Here is a 23,035-nt window from a genome sequence, read left to right on the forward strand (position 1 = left end):
CTCATACCATATTTTCTCTAACAGAATAGGGGAGAGTGGGGGACAACTTTAATTTTAATATAACAATACAGAGAGCGAGGAATCGCTTTCTGCTCAGTTCTGAGCCAATGGTTGGGATAACATTTACTTCACTACAGTAAAGGAAAATGGCCACATTTTTGAGATTTGGGAAATTATTCTGGCTAAACCTACATAAACTTTCTCATCTCTTTCCTCTTGGTTTTCCACCTCCCACTCGGGTAGTGCCCAGATACAAACCTTTTCTTGCTGCCATTTGTCATCCCACCACTGGATCTGCTCAGACATCATTTGTTTTTTCTTTAATTCATTTACTAACACAAATAGCTATAAGAAAAGTGGCTGAAGCAGAGGAACAATGCTGATGTTCTATAAGGGCAAACTAATATACAGTTTTGGTATAAAACAATAAACTTAAGTTTTGGGCACAGCAAACAGAGTAATGGGAAAGGGTAGGGGTTTGCTTCCTTACTTTCTTGAGTCTATAAATCGTGGGGAAAAATCTAAAACCCCTCATGAAACTTCTTATTTAAGTTGTATATAAGAAAACAGCAATTAAAAATCAGAAACAAAAATGAGTAATATTTGAACTTAAAGCAATGTTTCCCCATGTTAACTTTTGTCATTATTCAACAGCCAATAGCTGCGACTATCAGCAGGCAGGAAAAATGAGAAGCCTGTAAGAAATATGTAACCTGAAGGGAATATAATTTGAATAAAAAATGGTCACTGAATTACTGATAACGTATCTGCTTAACTGGCAAGCTTCTTTTCCTTACTGCTTTTAGAGTTAAGTGAAGCAGAGTTACGACTCGTGGCTTTTATAGTGTAAAAATACACATTGTTCTAAAGGTTACACTAAATTAAATGAAGATACAGCTATCTTCCTCCTAGCCACTGCCTCACTAGTGAATGAGTTCAATTCATTAATGCAATTTGAAGAATCGATCAGACAATTATTAACCTGCTCTAATATATCAAACATACCAAGTGCTAAAGTTTAACTGTGGAAAATATGACTGCTTCATTCATCTGAACAGCAAAATATGAAAGATCTTTGACTCCTGGCAATAGAGGAGCACTGCTGAAAATACTTTGAATTTAGGTTTGAATGAGCTACCTTAGTTTCCAGATGAATTAAAACTACTTTTATCATAAAACTGTCCAGTGAAACACTTTGGAAGTATTCCCTCTAGCTCTGCCATTTTTATACATATGACACTGAACAATTCACATCATTCAGAAAGTTGAGCCGCCAGGAGCATAACTACTGTGGTGACATCAAAGCCGACAACCTGTCCACAGAAGGACATAAGGTCTGACAGCCCCTGTTTCACTGGCCAGAGCAACAGTACTATGTCAAATATTAAAGACCCTGTGTATGGCTCAGCACAAGCTTAACTCTCCAAAGACCAGATTAATTAGAGAGCATTTACTTACTACACTGTTGTCAGTGGTTATTAAATATTCCCAGCTGAATTCCAAGCAGATAAAGTGAAATCCATTCTAGATATATTTTAAATTAGTGTGTTGCTTTTTTTCCCTGTGCTTATCCTCATTGTCTGCATCTGAAAGTCCTGTTGCCAGTGTTCTATTACTGAATTAGGGATATTATGGATATTCATTTGCTTGTTTCTTTCAACAACCCTCTATTTTCTTTCAGCCACAAATAAATTCTGCCACCTCACTTAGCTTTGTCCTCTTTTGCCTGATCCAGTTGATTATCTTAACTTCAAGCAGCTTACACAATAAATTATTTCCAATGCAGACTGACCTTCTCTTAAGAATTCTCATATTCCAAAATGCATTTTTCTTCCTTGTTGATGTACACTGAAGTGCTAGAGTCATCTGAAATTCAGTCTCTCCACTGACTTTGATCTTTCTCACAGCACGATTCATGATTTAAATCTCAGATGTCCAAAGCACTCTGTTTATCTCTACTAAATGCCCTCAACCATATTTATTTTCTTTCTGAAGAATTATCTGCAATAAATTCCTTTTCCATAGATGGAATTTAACTTTGGTCTTACTGGAAACCCTTTCCACTCACAATACTTATTTTGAGGTGTAATATGCCGTTTCCCTTTTTCACAACTGCATCCTTCGGGATCCCTCTGGCACAATTGCTCTTTCTTGCTTGCACAGTGAATCAGACATTGTTTGATTTAGCACCTAATGCTCAGTCTTACTTTCAGGGAAAGCAATGAGAGATTGGATTTTAACATCCAAAATTATTTTAGCTTAACAACTTTCACCACTTACAGACACTGAGCAATTTGTTTTCCAATTAAAGAAAGAATCAAGAAAAGCACACAGAGTCCAAAACAATTTTACAGCAAGTATAACCAGCCAAAGGCAGGCTTCATTTCCTTCCAGACTGGCATACATATCACATTAGCCCTCTCGTAATAGCACAGTAAACCACCAAATACCAAACATTGTTTTAAAAGGGCTCCAGAGTGGCCTCTGACATTCTTCATTTAAATGCGAGTATTTCTGCCATTTCAGGCTGATTAACTTGGTGAATAACAAAAGTAATTATGCAGTTTCAATAACAGATATAACAACAACCTTTCAGCTATAACACGGGAAGGAAGCCTCACAACAGATACGGACTCACAGTTGTTTGCCTGGCAGCTCTCAAAATCTAGATATGTGTCTAAACTAAATGTCTGCTCCAAATAATCCAAGAGTGAATGAGAAAGAGAGAAGGCAACTGCAAGGGCTTTGAAGAAATCCTCATGCTTCTAATCCTTGTCACACCATTATTTTCTACCATCAGTTCTGATATAAACAAAGGTGGCAGAAATTTCACAAACTCATGTTTTGGTTCCTCAGTTCTAAAACCAGAACAGATTAAGCCCAGTCTGCTTAATGTCATTCTAAGAATCAGACTGTCATATGTATTCCAAACAGCAGTGTGACTATTTAAGATACTGTATTTCTTGTATTGTTCCATTCTGCAAAATAACCAGAAGCATTAACTTCATGAAAAAGTAGATACAACAGGTGCAGCAACAGGAATGGAAGTGACAGTGAAAAATGAAATGCTGACCATTCTGATCCAGCTCGGTTTTTTTCTGCTCCAAACCATATACATAACATGCAACATGTTCTATGAATAACTTTGCAATAGCTGAGAAACTTTTACAACAGAATCAACTCTATTCCACTGCTAGAAAGACCAAAAGTGTTGAGAGCATTGGACATACTCAGTTAGGCCTGTAGGATTGGTACCTAATCCCTGAATGCTAGACCAAATTCGTCTGCAGCATTGCTTTATATAAACCAAAGGAATTTTGGCCAGAAACATATTCTGTTACCATTGAATTTTTTAGGTGTTCTAAAGCTAAGCACAAACTAAACTAAAATTTCTGTTTACTATTCATCTTACAATAGGTTTTGATACTTGTCCTCTTGTCCTGGAGAGGAAGCAGACACAATTACTGCTGTCCAATACCAATATAAACTTCTTTTTCAGATTGGCAGCTGCTGGTGTTTTGCAGCAGATTTTTTCTAATGCAATTCAGATTCTCCAAAAATGATTTATATCTGTGATGAATCTTTATAGTAACATCAACCTAAAAAGTTAAAAAAGTGCCACAGGCACCAATTGCTGGTTTGGGGACTTCTGCTAACACAGGTGGCCTTGGAGTTGAATAGCTTCCAGTGGGAAGAGTTGTTGTCAGTACTGTAAGCAGGAATGATGTTCTTTTACAATTCCCATCGCAATAGCTATGAAAAATAAATTTATTCTTTATTCCTAATGATGGTAGTAGCCAAAAGCCCCCATGAAGGGTGTTCTCTTTGCAGTGCCAGACTTGTACGAAGAATTTGAAATTATTCATCTTTGCATTCAAACTTTTTTGTTATTTCCTCCAGAACAAAATCATTATTTTTCCTACTAAAACCCCATTTAAACTGCAGCATGACCTTTATTTTGAAATATTTTGAAAAGATAATTTCATGAGCTAAACAAAAATCCAAAAGTCCAAATAAACACACTTGACACCTTATTTGTTGGTTGCAGAAATCAAGCGCTGCTCACGGGTCAGTATAGGAAGCAGTCAATTCAGCTGGCAGGAAGGAGAAGACGACCCTGTACAAGAATCCTGCCAGAGTGATCTCACAGTTCAAGGGTTCCTATTCAACAAGAAGTTTCTGAGCTATCATACTTGTAATCATACGGCTTTGGGGAAGCATGCTGATACCATGGTATCAGCATTACATACCAGTTAGTACATACCTATACATACTATAAGAATATATACTTACAATTATTTTCCTGTAGCCTAATTTACAACAATATATGAGCCACAGGACAGAATGTTTACAGCACACTGCCACTGTGGGTTTCATTTCCAACAGGATCATTTCCAAAATTATTTTACATTTATTTTTTCATCCCTCAATCCAACACCAACTGAAGGAGTGACATAAACTTGCTTAAAAGCATAGTCAGCAATCTTCTCCTTTTCTAGAAGCTTTATTTTAGTGCAAACCTCACAGTATCACAACTTAGTGAACACACTAACCAGATATGGTACAGCTTCCCAAATAAGCAAAGCAGTTAAAATATTAACTTTGAAACTGGTCATCAATCTAAACAGAATCCTTTTCAGCAATATGTAGATAGAATCAGTGACATTAGGAAAAGAAAACCATTCACAGTCATGCTGCACTTGAGTATCTGAACAGCTCTTTGAAGATGCAATCACCACCTTTGTTGCAACACAACTGCTCTGTCATGAAGCTGACAAGATGACTTCAAAACCATTCTTAAAAATAGGATTCAATAAAACATTGCAACCAGCATGAGGCTTTTGAAAAAGCTACAGTGTGCATCTCCTATAGTGTGATTATAGTGAAGAGCTGCTGGACACCTGAGAAAGACCAGCTGGCTTCAAAGAATCTGCACCTTGGATTGCTTCCTCACCACATTAAGAGCCAATCAATCACAATACCAGCTGACACTTGTTTTACTGAACCTCTAGGCTACAGGGTATGATCTCAGTAAAGAAGAGTCTGAAGTACCCCTGTTCTCACTAGCACTTTGGAAACTGCAATGTACAAAGATAAGTCTCCTCAGATTTGTTCTCTTCATTTTTTAGAGAACTGGAAGGAACAAATAACCTCCAGAAAGATTAGGGACCTTGATGTGCTTCTGCTGAAACACTACTGACATTGAGAGCTAAAGCAAGGTCATTCCTATCTGTCTCTCTTAGGGAAAATGTGTTGATACTGGGTAATATGTTCATGGCAAAATGATGGAGGAAAGAGAGGAATGAAACAGGCAGCCTCTCTGTAGTTCACAAGAATATGTTATAACTCACAGATATATAGGATTCCCAAATCCACTCCCCAAAATAATAAGGTCAGGTTAAGAAGGGGGGAGAAGCAGTGCAATGATCTGACAAAAAGTAATAAAAGGAGAAAACACTGAAAAAAGAAATAGCTGGGGATTATAGAAGAAAAGGAAAGATGAGAGTCCTTATAAAATTAAGTCTCTTCCCCAAATGGTCCTGCCACTCCCAGGACAAACACGCTCAGGGCTGTACAAAACAGAACAAAGAACTGACCATGGAGAAGAAACAGGACACAAAGCCAAACCATCCTTTCCAAGAGGACCACAACGATAAAGCTGTGCCTCTTCCTAACAACTCATCTTCAGAGAGACAAGAAAAAAAAATTTCGAGATTTCCATGGCCAGTCTTGAGATGAAGACACTAGAAAACAAATTCTGTATAGCAGGTGGAAACCACTGGTGATCTCATTCACATGAGCCTTTCCAAGATCAGTCATCCTTTTCAAGTTTCATCCACAAACTGGATTAGGAAAAGAGAGAAACAAACAAGTAACCAGCCAAATCTGTACTATGCACTGCTCTATAGAGATATAACCCAGTTCTCATGGGAACGGTTAAGAAAAAAATAGCACCATAGTGTCAGAAAAGACTCACATGCACCTGTGAAATTAGAACCTTCCTTGTTTATTAGACAAAGTAATCTGTGACAGAATTAAGTTGCTTTATGAGTCAGTGTTGGGAAGCGTTTGTAATTTATACTGAGCATCCCTCAAGCCTGCTGAGGCCATATATGGCTGAGAAAGAAACAGGTGAACAGAGAACAGTGAAATAAGTCATTTATAGTAAAGAAAACATACTTGCTCTTTAAAATAGGAACAGTCACTCATTTCAACCTTTATTTTCCAACAGTAGAGATGACTCTGAGATAATCTGAGATAATACTGCCAGAATATGGTTTTTATTTGTTTGTCTTTTAAAGAGAGTTTGCATTTAAAGAAAAGAAGATTTAATGGTAGAAGTGCACACAGCAGTACAGTAGTGATTTTACATTAATACTAACTCCTTCTTTACAGGAAGCACACGAGTTATAACGTTATTTTGGCCAAAAGACTTCAAAGCATAAGCAAGCAGTCCTGAGACACAGATGAGTAGGACACAGAGAAAACTCCGGCTGGCGACAATGCCACATGGAAATGTTGTCTTTAAAGGTCAAAGAGAACAGATGGCCACAGAGTGCTTCTTTGGGAAAGAATGTGAGGTTTTGAAATTAGTGCAAAAGCAAATCTGAACGATGATACTCTTCACAGCAACAGACTACAGAAGAACACTCAGAAAGTTAAGGCAGTTATCAGCAAAAGACAGACTGCAGAAAATTTTGTTGGTCCTTCCTCTACACCCCGCCAGCGAGCGCCAGTCTTCCCTCTTGCAGAGCTCGCTTTCTATCCACACTTCCTCTACCCACACACGTTCTACCCTTTCGATCCTCTGAACAAGCAACACCAAACACACCTCAGGAAGTGCAAAGCATTCAGTATCTGCTGTCACTCTGGCAACAACAATCTGCCACCACTCTGGGTCCCAGCCAGGAATATTTCTCCTCCTCTTCCACCTTCTTGAGCTTAATTCATCTACTCGAGTCTACTCACAATTGTGTCCTGCCCAGAAATTCTTCCTGTCAGATAAAAAAGTGCCTGATTTTTAAACTGGTGGCACACTACTGCCCCGTTTCATGTACTCACTTTTCCTTGGCATGATAGGGCTGGGACACATTCCCAGATATTCAGAAAGAAGTAATATTCCTTACTCAACCATGCCTAGGAAAATAATCAAATAGAGACAAAAATCTAACCCATGGCTTTCTGTATTGCTCATATTCATGTGCTGCTTGGCTCATCACTACATTTCAGTTTGTATCAACCAAAATTCTTATCAGCATTCAAACTGATAAACAATTTGTATAAAAAAAGCGAAATATCTATTAAGACAGACTGTCTTCAATGTTACCACAGTAATTTAAATTAGCCATGTTAATTAGCATCTATTAGGAAAAAATACAATTCCTCTACTATCTCTTGCAGCAAAAAATGTATATTATTTATGTACATCCATCCTGCATTAATTACATACCTGCATTTTTGTTTTTGGCTTTTCTAATTTATATATCACTTATTCTACACATTCAGAGTTTGCAGCTAGGGAACAAAAATACAACTTTGCAGGCACACATAATGCATTTTCAATATATTGCCCTCTATGATCTAGGTGTAGATAGAACCATACACATGTGCATTTTATATCTACCTAAACATAATATAAGAGCTTTTGTTTTAGTGTAAGAGAGGCTGTTGCATTTCAATATAGTGTTATATTACTCTTGACCAGCACTTGCAGCTGAGAAGTGTTTCTTGTCTGGTGAATGAAATAACCATTCTGAAGAAATTCAGATTTCAAATCAGAGATTATAGCAAAATTAACTGAGAGAAAAAAAGTGACTTAGTTTTCCACAGACTGAGCACCACTAAGCCAAAGGCTCTACAAGCAACTAGCCCTCTGGAAAAATCGGGCTACAATTTACTAATTGGTTCTGGCTCTACAGAGTTTTAAAGCCCCAGCTCATAAAACAGGCTTATCCTGTTTTATCAGTCTAATTTCCAAAGTTTCAATTCAAACTTTCCATTGCATCCTGCAATTTTATTGCTAATCTTCCCCAAATGCATATGGTATGTTTACTTTCAATATGAACTAAAGCTTGGAACTTCACCGCTTCACAAGACTAGATCACGCTTCTCCAGGTTTGGTGCGGCTGTCCTTGTCAAACATCCAGAAGCATTTAAGAGATGTGTCCCATCTGCGATGCTGCTGAGCCCACTGCCTCTCTGAGGTCCTTCAAAACCTCTTATCATGACTAACCAGAGCAAACAGAGTGGCAGCAGTTGCATTTTGTTAGGTCCTGCATCTGATTAAAGTAAGCTATCTCCAACTTATCAGCTTAGTGACTAGAAAATAAAGACACGTTTCCTTCATGGAGGAAGCGCCTGTTAGTGTTTTCAAAATTGTTTTATTTAACAACTTAAAAAACCCCCCAAAATAACAACATATTTGATGACACCTAACATCTGATAATACTCAGAACAGACCTCATGTTGTTCTGAAGAAAACTGAAGATGATAAAATAAATGCAGGACACAGCATGCAGTGAAGCTATTAAAGAGTTTCATACCCAAATAGCTGAAAAATTAACAGAAAGATGAATAGACGAAAACTGCAAAAAACAAAATGTCAAATGGGATACCACTCCAGCTAAACATCACTTCATTCCTGTGTCCCAGCTTTGACTTTTTTCCTGCAGGGATATGAAGTCAGAATCTTCATCACAGAAAAGCCTCATTTCCCCAAATACAACAGTTTTATGAGCATGTTTACTCTTCAGCTGTGGGTATCACCAACCTATTTACTTCTTCAGAGATTAACATTCTCCATAGTCAAGAGATGCAGAACCATATTACAAAAACAGTGTCAAATACCAGTCATCGCAATGCGAAGTGACAAATTTGATACATTTCAAATGCAGATGGTCTGATTTTAGGCTTTAAAATTCTTGAATATAAGCAATCCAAAATGGCATTAACAAATGTTATACTAATCTCCCAAGACTGTCACATCTGCATGTACTGCTGATGTTACTCTATTCCAAAAAAGGCAAAGAATGCAGCCAATTCAGCTAAGTAGCAAAATGGAGCATCCTCACTTGCAAAAAAGCATTAGGAAGCCAGGCTCTCTTTACATGTGCACAGAAACTTCAGGGCACTAACAGACCATTTCACGCTGTCACACAGTAACTGGCTAACTCAGTGGTTAACTCACACACAAGTGTTTCATTCTCTTCTTTTGGAACATCCTACAGTTTCAAAAAAGAGGAACTATTATCACAGAGGAAACAGCATTCTGCCTGGATTTTTCATGCTACACAGGGAAGAAGACATGTTATATTTCTCCAGCTATCTTTCAGACATTTATGTGACTTCAGTAGGTTTGGGAGGTCAAATTTACACTCCAGTATGGCTTTCCTGTTGTTTTGAAACATATTTGCACCACTAGCACTTTCTATTAAACAATTAACAGATTCAGCCAAATGGTTCTGTTGTACAGGGATTGTTCCTTAGGAATCGAGATAAAAATCTGCCATTCAATCAGCTGCACAAAAAATGGAAGCTTGTTACACCTGGTGTTTTTTAACACAGCCACAGCATCCTCCTATCATCAGCTTTCTTCAAGACTGAATTTGAGAAAAAGCAAGTCAAAAGTGATTCATTCATCCAGGCAGATGGTCCTTTTTCCGGTAGGATACCCACATGCAGCTTCAGATTCCCAAGTCTCAAAGCAGACTTCCCAAGACTCCCACAGAGGTGAATTCATGATCTTTTGCAAGTTTGTAACTCTCAGGGGCAACGGATGGAAGGAAAATGAATGCAAAAAGTCACCAAATGTCATCTCCCTCTAGAGAAGCTTTATTTTCCGATATTTTTAAAGCTTTTTCATTCTACAGAATTATACAGCTACTGCCTAACACCAAGGACCAAGCTATATAAAACAAGCAAATCCTGAATTCTTCATTCTGTTTCTTTATCACTGAAGCTAATGGTAATATTACCACTGGAATTTAATGGGAGCACAATCAGACCTTTAACTAATAACGAACCAATCTGCCATTGATTTCATTGTGAATATTGCTGAAGCAAAAAAACTTTATCTTGTTCCTATGTTAGCGATAAGTAAAACAGTTAGTTTCATGTCACTGGAACTTAATGTTTTCTTGGCATCATTACTGGCGTGATGTTCTGCAAGGGAACGTTTAGTAGACATGCAAACTGAACAAACTGCAGCAACAAGCTGAAAAATCTCAGCTGCAGACAAAAAAGGGAAAAATTTGCATATACAAGATCAGAGTGGATATAAAATCAGTTATCTTCTCTTTTTCGCTTCAAATTTTAGTGGTTTATAAAGGTATGAAGAATGCTGCAGTACATTTATTACCCTAGCGCTCTTCTGGGCATGCAGAATACTGCGCTGACTCCTGCGAAGACCTAGGGATGTATCATTATTTCGTAATCATACTTCACACTGATGATGACATTTGAAGCCAAACACCCTGTATAAGAGCCAATGTAATCACATCACAGATGAACCTGGTCATAGCTCTGCTAAGTCAGTACCTAGCATTATCTTGTCATGAATCATCTACAAAGATGAAAATTTTTTCAGTACAACTATTGCTCTGGTACAGCCCACAGAAGAACACTGGTGTTGTAGTAGGTAATTTGTTATCATTGTCTTCACTCTTAGCTAACGAGGGAGTAAAAATAGACCTCGTAAGAAAAAAACCACATATTCTAAGCATTTATGTTCTCTACCGTCCATAATATTAAATACCATGTTGGGACCTTATTTCACCACTTAATTTAAAAAGGACAAACATGGAAATGGGTTAAAAAAAAAAAGTTATGAAAAATGTGTCAAATAGCCAAATTTTAAAAAATCAGTCAAAGTAAACATTTACTCTGTGGCAAGAATCTCACGATCTTTTAAAAAGAAATACATAGCAATTTTAATTGGGCTTCACTTCAGATGAACCACTGAAGCAATGAGGTGAAAGGACTGGCTTCAGTCTATATTGTCAAAATGTAGCTAGGTTTGATAAACATCTCTTTCTGAAGCTTGAAAACTGAGATGGGATGATCACATCCAGAATTTGTCATTTTGCCAAGGACAGCGGAAGTGAAGCATTTCTATGGTGAACAGAAATATTCGGGAAGGGGAATATTTTGGATTTAAAGGTTTTTGTGTTTGACCACTCAATCTTTAGCCCCAAATCATATAAATCTGCCATGGAAAATGGCGTGTAATGGAGCAGGCAACGAGTAATGAAAGAAAGCTTCACTTTCTCTTTGAAAGTTGGTGTCTCAGTCCATTGCCTCATCTAGAATAATTTTCATCACCAAATCCGCCCTTGAAAATGATAATATTTGAGGGAGGAAATGAACTGGCTAGAATTCTGAACTACATTTATACTGATCTCCTCTTCTTATAAAGTATCACAGAAATGACAGAGGTAACTTCAAATCATAATTACAGTGATGTAGTTCACCTATTCAGTACATTAGCCACAACACTGAAGAAGAGGATGGACAGTTCTACATCCCTGAGCTCAGTGGGAGACCTGTGTTTAGTGTGGGAGCAGAGCACGTTCCTAGGGACAAGGCCTGTTCTGAAACACACAACGTTACGGGGCACTGGGAGGGGAAGATAAATCACATTAGTTTCTCAACCCCTGCTATATACTCATTACCTGGAAAGTTAACCCTTCATTTTCATGACACAAAGTTCTGATTTTGAAGACTTCAACAAAGAAAGTATCTTTGGGAAGCAGAAACTCTCATGGCACTATATCACTTGGATGTCACAATTCTATCACTTGGTATTATAAGATGCTAGAATTGAAAGTGTAAGAGAACGTAAGCAGAAGCAAATTTTTTTTCATAGAATGCTGAAAAAAAAAGACTTTTGTCATTTAAAAAAATGACAAAAATTTCATCTTTGAGATGCTTTGACATTAAAATGTCATTAAGTACTTCTCTAGTGACAGACAGGAACAGCAAAATCCCTAATAAACTTAAAACCTTGCAGCTCCACAATATTCATTTACTTGTTATTTTGATGTGAAGGACACTAAAGAGAAGGGCTGAAGGCCTGCAGGAGCTGGGAAAGGGAGGAATGTCTAATATGATAACTAAACAGTAATAAACAATAAACATTAAAATTTTCAGTGAAGTCTGCTAGTCTCTTATGCATATCTATTAAGAGACATTTTGTAGGTGTGATTCAATACTTGGCTGAGTATCTGGAAGGCTGTAAGCCCTTCCTCTGTGTGTGGTTCATTTGTGAGTGATAAAGCAACTACCCTGCCTGCTTCACTCCCTTGCAGAAGACAGAAGCACTTAATTCTCTCACTTCATTGTAACCCTTGCAAGGGTTTCATTTATATTGCAAATATTTATAAGAGATACCAACCATTAATCTGCATCCTGCAGTTAAAGTCACCTGCTGACTGAAGAAAGGCAGTTACCAACAGTAGAAGCTGCATTTTTACTGCTTCTGCCATGAGAAAAAGGGAAATAATCAAAGAAGTTGGGTTATGGGATATGCCATCAACAGTACACCTTGTAAGAAACAGAAGTTGATTCATACAATGTCACTTAATGTGTGACCTCTTATCATAATAAAGGCAAAGCTGGCAACATACTACCCTAAGTCAGCACTTACTTGAGCTAGGAGGCACCGAGAACAAAATCAATGCAAACTCCATAAAGCTTTCCTGCTCCTGCTCTGTGGTAGAGCAGGCAGGAGGTGGAGGAGAGCACTGTGGACCTGCAGTCGTATGACCCAGAGGCTGTGGACAGCTGATGTCCATATAAAAAGAGGGAGGGAGAGGGGGCTGGAAGCACTACAGAGTTTTGTGCATTTTATGTTGCTAAAAACCATGACACAGCACCAGGGCTGGATACTGATACTACATACTACTGCTAATCCTCTGGCTTCCCAATCCAAAGGATTTCCCTGCAATTTATGGTGAACTTTACTGAGCAAGAATGGCCCATTCTAGGTGTCTTGTAGAGACCATCAAGACAAAGATCTATTTGTAGAAGTCAACATATAAACTAATAGGTTCTGAAGCAGCAGTGCAAAATTTGAAGACAGAGCTTTCTTTGTGTCAGATATTTTTTCCTGTGAAGTGAGATTTTTGCAAATACTGTTCAACAGAAGTCAGGTTTTGACTTTTGTTATGACTTCACACTATGCATCAGAAATGTAGCTTTCATTGGAAAAGGACAAAACCCAAGAGAACATTTCTATAAACAGACACAGCTTTCAGGGAGAAGAAAGTCTTTAAATCTCCAGCGATGCACTCAACAATTATAGTAAGGCAAAAGAATTGATGCATCATATCACACGCAACCACTACTCCAAAGAGTTACAAGTTGCTTTACTGGGTGCAGAAATATTGAACTAATATTAATGTATTTCTTTTTATCTAGATTAGCCATTAACTGCAGTAAAGGAACACAGACAAGCTTGCCATGGCATATTTAAGAGATACACAATTGCTCTGAATGACAGCTTTATTGACTTTCACGTGCTTCTGTAGGGAAGTGAGAACCAAAGTAGAAACCCTAGGCCTATTCCTTCTTGTGAGATGCTGTAGCAATACAGATGCAGTTTTAATACAGTTAGTTAATACATTCTAAAAATAAATTTATGTCAGCATGTGTGCAATGCTGACATTCTCATTTATACTTTGAGAACTAAAACAAAGAGAATTGATAAGTCTGCTAACTAATTACTGCTTATTAAATTTGGGTACCTCTTCCCAAAAAGGCAGATAACCTTGTCAGCTCTGCAAAGTAACCAGAGACCTAATGACATTTTTTGTAAGAATGGTGGTTTACCACAGAATCCTGGAGAGAGCTTTCTCCTTGGATGGTCTGGTGGAACACAAGGCACCGCAGACATCCTCCCTTTTGATGCCACTGGGCTGATGCAGTTTATACTGTTATATGCAGCAAATAGGGAAGGTGATGGTAGAAGACAAAGTACCACCCATTCATGCCCCAGGGGCACTATGTGAAATGTGTTTTCAGAGGAATCCAAAAGGTGACATTCATCTCTAGGCAAAGGGCCAGCACAAAGCAAAGGTCCGCAGAACTAGCTCAGACTGGTGCTTAAATAAATGAAAGGCTCCATGGCACATAGAGGTGAATTTCACCCCCAGACTATGGAAGGAATATTTGAAAGAGCCAGTTATGAAGAAAAAGGAATGAGTATTTGCAAGAACAGTATTTGCACCAAAGCAAAGGAGCAATAGGCTGCAAGACGACTAGGTCAGGTCAGTAGGGAATGACAACAGTATAGAGGTCAAAATATTTTGTGGCCTGGAAAAGGAAGAGCCAATGGAAAGACTACAAAAGAGGCAAAGCCTAGTGTTCTAGGGAGAGCCTTTGTGCAGATGACTTGGTTCTCATTTCAAAAACTCCAAGAGCCCTGGAGACCCAAATCCAATGTCCCCCTAAGTCACCAAATGTCTTTCCACTGACTTTGACAGTTTTTATCCATCCAGCTGAGACCAATGGCTTTAATCATTGGTAACTTACCAAACAGCAAATGGAAAAGTTTCAGAAAGAGAAAAAACAGCAATGTAGCAATGCAATCATGCTGCTAAATTTGGCATCAAGAGAGAATGCACTTGCCTGGAAAATCCTGTCTAACAGGTTTCAGGAAATGGTGTTACTTCACATGGCAGAAAGGCATGTATTGCACAGTGCAGACTGCTGCAGATTTTGATGGTGCAAATACAACTTCCAAAGAATCCACAAGTCAATGATCACCATTTTCTAGTGGTAACCACTCTCACCCCACAGCAAGGAGCACATACAGGTTACTGCCAATAGACGTAGAGGTTTGGTAGAAAAATTGGATTACAGCATCTCTGCAATTTGGTAACACAATCTCCAAGCCTCAGGGGGAATCAAGCAATGAATGAGTCCAAGGGAGAATGGCACATAGTGGCTGAACATCATCTTTCAGCATGATTCTGTACTTTGAAAAAATATATTCTTCACGTGCAAAAAAAATCATAATACAGAGGGGCTTAAAAAGAGACTGTGGTATTTTCTCACAGGATTACTGCCAGCAGGACATCAAAAACCAGTATGGCAAATTGGCTTGGTCAGAAAACATAACTAAAGCAAAAAACATAGAAGAGATGTATTACTGAACATGAAAAAGGGAGTATTTCATGAAAGTAGAAGTCATAGGTATAACCAATAAGGAGCATTTCCCTCTGAAGTTGGCAATAAAACCTCTGAAATCAGGGACTAACTAGCCAGAAATGGACATACAAACCAACCTTGAATGACTCTGTTCATTTAAAAAGCACCAAAATGCAGTTTCCCTTTCAAAAATATATTCTTATATACATTTGGATGTTTGAAAGACACACTCATTGTATCAAAATGTCACAGCAAACAATCCAAAGTGATGTATTAATTAAACATTAGCTTGGGTTTTAAGAAAAGTCAAAATGAACATTTCAAATGTAGTGCTACGCTGATGGCATATTCCATTATTCAAGGAGGAAGAGTCAGTAATATTTACTCTTTCTCACACCCTCCCAGTCAGCAAGGACGTGCTGCTCTCTGATGGAATGAGCCTCTTGGATCACCGCTGTGTCCAGGTTTGCTCTCCCTCCTTCTCAGTCTTCCAGACTAGGTCTCTACAGGATGATCTTAAGGAGACCTTGTTATTTGAAATGATGCAGATCTCTACTATACCATTAGCACAGCAAGGCAATGCTGACTGAGTATGAAGTGAACTTTGTCTCCAGAAAAAACAGTTTTTCTGAAGGGATGATCTTTCTTTCAAATTTGTAAGAGTTTGTTACGCTCAACTGACTCTATTCTCTAGCTTCCTAAGGAAGAGTTTAGTGTTTCTTTGTAATTCTTCCATTATGAAGAACAGGACAAATGAAAAAATGGATTAGCCACTTTGGTACTACAGCGTAGCTGGAAGTGTTATAGGTGAAGCTCTAGATTTTGGGGTCTGAATTTTATTCCTTGCAAACCCAGATCTGCCTCCTAAGTGGACCCAGAAAAGTCTGGTTCTGATTAACAGCAAAAAGCCTGTATTTTCTTGTAGTTATATTATCATATTAGGGAGACAGTGTAAATATAAATACAACCACAATTGTGATTTTGTTAATTTACATCTCTACTCATGTGGAAGACCTGGGTATACAAAGCAGAATATTGGAATAATGACTACAGTGTAAAAATGATAGGAAATTCCTTCACAATGTATAAAAATGAGTAATTAAAAACATATACAGTTGCATAATAAAAAATTTCTCCTTGTAAAAATTAAACTTGTTGAAAGTTTAATTAAAATCAAAATTACAGTACTAATTCTTGTTAAGCCTGAACTACCGATAACATTATTTAAACAAACCAGACAACCAGGCTATGGGAGCCAGCCCTCTTCAAACTGCAGTGATATGCTGAATTGGAAGATATCCTGCACTTTGCATGTCAACTCAGCCTTTAGAAATGGCTCAAAATGGCTTGTAATGAAACATGCATCTACTGTATTCTTTTCAGTTTTTAGAAATGCCGGTATTCACAGTTTTTCAAGAATCCAATTCAATTCACTAAAACACCCTTCACAGGATAAATCACTTTGTTTTGTACAAAAAGTGTTTTTAAGACATCAAATGTTTTGTATAAAAAAAGTTTTCTCATCTATTTCAACACTTTTACAATATATTTAATTAAAACACAAATCTTTAAAAAAAATTCTTAAAATAAAATAAAATACCATGAAATTGAAAAGCAAAACAAAACTAAGGCTGATTTACCTAAATCAGTTTTTCCCATTTGCTGGCTGAATCATGATGAAGAACTAGAGATTTAAATCACTTTGATTTATAAGAAATCATGCTGTTTCCCAGAATTCTGGGATTAGTGAAAAACTTTGCCTCACATACTATAATTTATTTGACTTATAAGCTAGAAGTATTATATGCAAAACAGATAGGAAAAAAAAAACCCAAACTTTTCTTTCCTATTCCTCTGTACCCCAGCCACTCTTACTATCAAAATCAGTTAGAATAACTTAATTTCAAGCAGTGTATTCTTCTGCACTGAGCCACAGCATTCTAGTAAGTCAACAGCAACCAACCATGGAGCGTGGAGTGTTTAGCACAGCGGCAGCATTCACCTAATTGTCCATCATTAAAATTATTTTCAGATTTCACGCCACAGACACCAGCAAGAGCAAGGGCAGAAAACAGAGAATAACAGAACATGAGCATACAGAGTGTTAACGGATGAATTACACAGAGCACGTAAGTGTTGCAGGAGACAGGGAGAGGTTGTGCACTCTGCGCAGCTTGGCTTGGCCGACTCTCACACTCTGCCCGGGGCTGACCTCTGTCAAGCAGCTGAGGACAGCCCTGGGAACCTCTCTCCTCCACCTGCCGCGCAAGCACATCAGCTGTCCTCCTGGCCCCAGATTCACTCAGGTGACCTGAGACAGTCTCTAGGATTGCTACACTGACTGTAAAAAATGATGAGCTTTTTTTTTTTTAAATAGCTACTTTTAGTTCTGAAACACTCAGAAACATTTAGAATATATTTCCTCATATCAAGCATTTGTCCAAAATGAAGAAGATAAAACTAGATGAACACACTGAGATCTTCACACATCCCCCTAATTCCACATCTCAGAATTACACTAAATATTGCCTGACAATAGCCCATTGCAAAAGTGACTTGCACCATAAATCCATGTTATGGCTCATTACTTACCATGCCAGGGTTAACAGACCTAGGCCAGGGCATTTAGAGACATCCATATCCTTCTCTGTTTTAAAGTGCTAGAAACACAACATGGATAGGAAACTCCATGGAAACTTCTTTCCACAGTACACCAGACAAAGAATTAGCAAAAAAACAGCTTTAACACTAACAGATTCTGTAGGTTATTAAAAAACAACTTCTGCCAGAGGCATTTAAGTAAGGGCAATACATAAATTGAGATGAATATTTTTGTAAGCTTAGCTACCAGCCTAATGCCTATAACTAGAAGTAATAAAGCAAACTAGCCATGTTGCTGTATCAATGATTTTTTTTCCCCATTAAATATCAATGAGCACTTATATTCCCTTCCAATGCCAGTGGCAACTCATTTTATGAATACAAATTAAATTTTAATTTTTATTCTTAGCGAATATTGGTTTTATGTCTGTGCTCTATATTATATGAAAGCATAATACAATAATAGAAGTGCCTACCTTTTTCAGGAACCGTACTCCATATGTAAATATATAAAGGTAAAATGTAAATCGCCACCTGCAAAAAGTACAATAGATTAACTCTAAGATACCAGGTTTACATATTTTGCAGTTCAACACGTGATTTCTTGTAACACTGCCAACCCAACACACCCTGGTCACATTAACAGAAGTTGAAGCAAATTTTGGTCTGGTTTTCTAAGGCTTTTGTTATAATGCATTGTGCTCAGCTGCCTGCTTTTCCCCACCTGCCATTATCCCTATGAAAATATGGCTAATTTCAATATAACATGACATGAGAGGAAGAAAAAAATTTAAGGATAATTAAGCTCTTAAAAATTTCATGAAAACTATCAAGACAGTAGAGGGCAGAGGACAATTAGCACCTCTATTGCAGGGAAGTTCACTTGTTACTTGTTCACCAGTCTCAGGGAAGAGGTCAAGACAGTCACCACCAGTTCCAATAAGGAAAACTTCAACCTCTTTCTTAAGCAGAGAATTCAAATATGATGCAGATTCACAAGAAACAAGGTTTCATTAGTTCTACTGCTCACATAACACTCTGTTTCTTCTGAAGACTGTATTCCCACTGAGGAAAGCACTTATTTACATGCTTACATCTTATTGAAATAAATGATAATTCAGTACTTGTTTAATTTTAAACACCTGTCCTGTGCTTCCCAGCTTCCCGGTTACTCTGTCTTTGCGTTTGAGAGGTTCTTAGGATTTCACTTGCTTACTTGGGGCTTCATTTGCATGGCCTACTACTCGAGCAAGGAGTGTTAAAATTAAGCTATTTGTTTGCAAAGAACTTTGATTTCCTGTTTAAAATTTGATGCTTAGAATTACAATCACTTTTGATACTTTAAAGTTACTGAGCAACTGGAGGAAAAGAAAGACCTACTGCAGTACTACTGTATGGCCTGACCTCCTCACAGGACAATGATAACAAGAAAGTTTATTAAGCTTTTAGCAGGTAATGTTGGAGTGCTGCATATCAAAAATGGTCTTTTGTAAGGAAAAGCATCACCCACAGGGAGCTAGAGATCTGTATGGCAGATTCCAGCGCTTCACTTTTGAGCACTGACACTGCCCTTCGTTGTCTCATAGTGTAAGTAGTTAAAATAATCCCTCACAGAGTTTTCTTGTTTTAAAAATCTCCTCAATATCACCTTTATTCCATATTTTCCAAGCAAAATTCGTAACAGAGTTGAGGACATTTGCAACTTGCTGTTGAGTGACGCAGTATTCCATAGAGGAGTTCAAAGGCATTCATAAGTATTTGAAATATGTTAAAAGTTAGAGTTTAGATGGTGTAATCCAGCAATTTCCCAGTCTGCACAGTTCTCTGAAAGACTTTGTTTGCAGTATTTGCTTCAGCTATCACCTCAGAAAATTAAAAAGTCCTTTCCTGAAACATGCAAATTCAAACCCACAGATTTTCCAGTCTAACATTCCAGCCATGCCCTAAGGTACTGCCACTGTCACAGATCTATGGTAAAACTATGGATTGCCCCACAAGAGAATTCTTGGAGATTCACAAAAATGTTGGAGCCAAAAGCTGCCAGCCATTATGCAGGCCTGCCAGAGGCTATCCAATTGCTCCAGCTACTCAAGTGCTACAAAGATGATATATACATATAAGAATATAACAAAACATACTATTTCTCTTTCCTCTTTTTCCCCAGCCCTCCCAAGCAAGTCTACTTGGGCTGAGCATTAAAAAGGCAAAGCAAGTCTCAGAACTGGGTGGTAGCCATAGCTGATCAAAGTGTTAACTTCTTAAAAAAATTGGTAATATTGGTAGAAAAAAACCCAGCTCATTCCTGATGAATGACATCCACAAAAAGCTATTCGACTAACTTCTGGCTGTATCAAACTGTGATAAAGAAAAATTCAGAATGAAGGAAAGTCACAACTGGCCCCCAGAATCTTTGTCATCATTAATCAGCTAGCTCTGGCAACAGCAGTGCTACAAAGGACTTCCCATTGCTCTGCATCAGGCAGCTGCCTTCTTTGTGGGCTCCAAAGGGAAATCCTGCCTGGTTCAATAGCCAGGTTGGAATCTTAATCCCATGCAAAGAAGTCCAAGCTGTTTCCCATGTTATTTTGCCACTACTTATAGTTGGTTTATTGTTGTAATTAACAGTGAAACTTCAACAGGCCAAGGTCAAATGGATGAATTCAAGAAGATCCGGGAGAAAGTTAATTGTATATTATACAGTAAGTGCATACATCTTGTCTAACTAAATAAGTAGCTATGTACAACACTCATATATTGCACACTAACTACTACTTATACACCTAAAAGCAATGAACTTAACATCTGGAGATACTTCATTTGTAGCTTTTTAAATCTAAGGGGGGAAAAAAAAGACAATAATGTAACTAAATGCTTGTTACATACAAATCAATGTACACTGAGAGCTATAAAATCTACATTAAATTAAATCAACAGTTAAGAGCATTTATAGAATAGAATGAGTGACATTTATGAGGCATTATAGTCTGATGAAATAGATGTACAACAAATGGACAAAATTAAGGGACATTTATTCCCATCAGCAGCTTCAGCTTTAAAGTCAGGAAGACAAGAGTCTATCTGTAGCTGTCAGCTATGTGCTATCAGTAATTTAATTGCAGATTTACCTATAACCTGTTGCACAAGGTCACATACAGATCACACTGCCTCTGAAGCACACCAGGAATCGAATTAGCACTCAATTCTCTGCCTGGTTACCTACCTTGCTGCAGGGAGTCAATAATCTAAAACCATGTTGATGCTTTATTGGCTTATGAGCAGCAGCTAACTTCCCTTCAACTTCCACTTTTACTCTATAGCTAGTAGTAAGAACACTTGCCCAGACTTTGGAAGAATTTAGGCTTAATTTTCCCCTCTGTCACATCTCTCACACACTCCTGAAGGGTTTATCAGCCACAAAGTTATGTGTAGAACCATCTCTTCTGATGAAGCTGTCCTATGCAGCAGAAAATACTATATGATTGGGGAGGAAGGTGAGAGAAGAAAGGGACTGGAACTAGGTTGTGAAGCTATGTAATTCACTCATGATCATCCAGACAGGGATAGAAGATAAAAAACAAATACATTTTGTGCACAGTGGATCCAGCAAGATTCCTCCAAAAACAAACTCCCCATTGAGCTGTCTTGCAACAAAAACTCCATCTAATCCATCATTCACACTCTACAGTATAGATCTCTTTATTCCTCTATTTTGGGTCTCATTGCAGCCCACTGATAGAGAGATGCCAGTGGAAGGAAATAGTTATGAGTAGGAACTGTGTCCACTCACACTACAGCCATGAGTCCAAATCACCTTAGTATTTTGGGAACCTAGGCAAAATGTTTTCTCTCTCTGCATAGGACACCACAGAACAGAAGACCTCTTTAGTAAGTGTGAGGCTGTCAAGTCTCCTTCCCAAATGAATTCACACAGTGGTAGTTAATCAAGAGAGGTCTTTGGTTAGAAAAAGCCCTGAGCCTGCCAGCAGTCTGAACAGTCACATACCCTGAGGAAGGATAAATGCCTGGTCAGTGGCATAAGCCCTCTATAATTTTCCTTCTGAGACTGTGTTCAAGGTCCTTCTGAAGCATCAGGAGCTCATGCTAGAATTCCTCAAGTCATTGCAGACAGCTGTTTTTAGGGTCACAATTTGCTCCCTGCAATACCACAAGTAAGAAACTGTTCTAAAGTAGCAGTAGCAGAGCCCAATAGACTAAGAAAAGCAAGGCAAGATTTGTCTCAAGATATCTTCTGTCTGTTGCCCCCTCCCCCGCCAGCTATATTCACTGTCCTACTAAAACAACACAGTGGTGGCCACTGGGTGCAGCACCCCATTCTGGGTGACTTCTGCATCAATTCACATTTAATTGAAAGAAGGAGACAGCTGAAGCTGCTCTGTTTTGTGACAATTAGCTCTGGCCATCAGACATGAAACACTATCAGTCTGTTGTACAGAGACATAAAATTTGAATGACCCAAATACACTCAATAAAACGCACTGCTTGAAAGAAATCTTAGGTTAATTTAAATCTGGATGAAACTGCTCAAGGAGCAAGCGTTCTGGAAGACTCCATCTGCTCTCAATAAGGTTCATGAGCTTCACGTCAGCCCCGCACTAAGACACCTATGAGACTTCCCATTTGAACTGGCTTGCGTCTGGTCTGCTTGAGCCCAGGAGGAGGGAGCTCTAGTCTGTTTACAGGTGACCCCTCAGGCACATCCTTCAGGTTACACAGGTGCTCATCAGACTAGCCGTTGTGTTTCAAATATAGAAGTGACACACTGCAGAGAAGGGTTGAACTAAAAGGTGACTCTGATAACAGCAAATCTTTTCTTTTGAAGTGTTACCTTGAATGCTCAGTGTAAAATGAACGCTCTAAAGCACCGCACAAGTGCGGCAACAGATCCCACTGCTCTTGCTCAACATGTGCCTGCTTGATCCAGAGTACAGACAGAATTTCTTAACCTCTCAACCCTTTCAGCTTTAAGCCACTAATGAAATTTTGAAGATGCTCCAGCATGATGCAGAACATTAAGACAGAAGAGTTGGAGAGCCTCTGCCAATTTATCTCATTTACCCAGTCATGCCCAATTCAGCAAAAACTATTTAAGTGCCTAACTTTAAGTGCTTAAAAGTCAGCACACTGACTTCAGGCATATCCCTAACCATGCTGACTTTATCACACTGCTGAACTGTGGCCTTAAAATTTCACTCCAAATTTCTGTTCCAAAAATGTGAAATTAAACTTCAGCTAATAAAAATCAATCATTTGAGCAATGAACTGAAGC

The 23,035-nt window shown here is 38.2% G+C and overlaps 1 protein-coding gene across 1 annotated transcript in view; it reads right to left on the reverse strand.

Annotated features, from left to right (window-relative positions):
• Positions 1–23,035, reverse strand: part of CERS6 (ceramide synthase 6) — a 139,039-nt gene that overhangs the window by 49,719 nt on the left and 66,285 nt on the right. The window contains exon 4 of the mRNA XM_067298538.1: positions 18,225–18,282. Coding sequence (XP_067154639.1) covers positions 18,225–18,282 — 58 coding nt within the window. The remainder of the gene's footprint in view (positions 1–18,224; positions 18,283–23,035) is intronic.

This window comes from Apteryx mantelli, chromosome 6 (genome assembly GCF_036417845.1).
Source record: "Apteryx mantelli isolate bAptMan1 chromosome 6, bAptMan1.hap1, whole genome shotgun sequence".
Taxonomy (NCBI): domain Eukaryota; kingdom Metazoa; phylum Chordata; class Aves; order Apterygiformes; family Apterygidae; genus Apteryx; species Apteryx mantelli.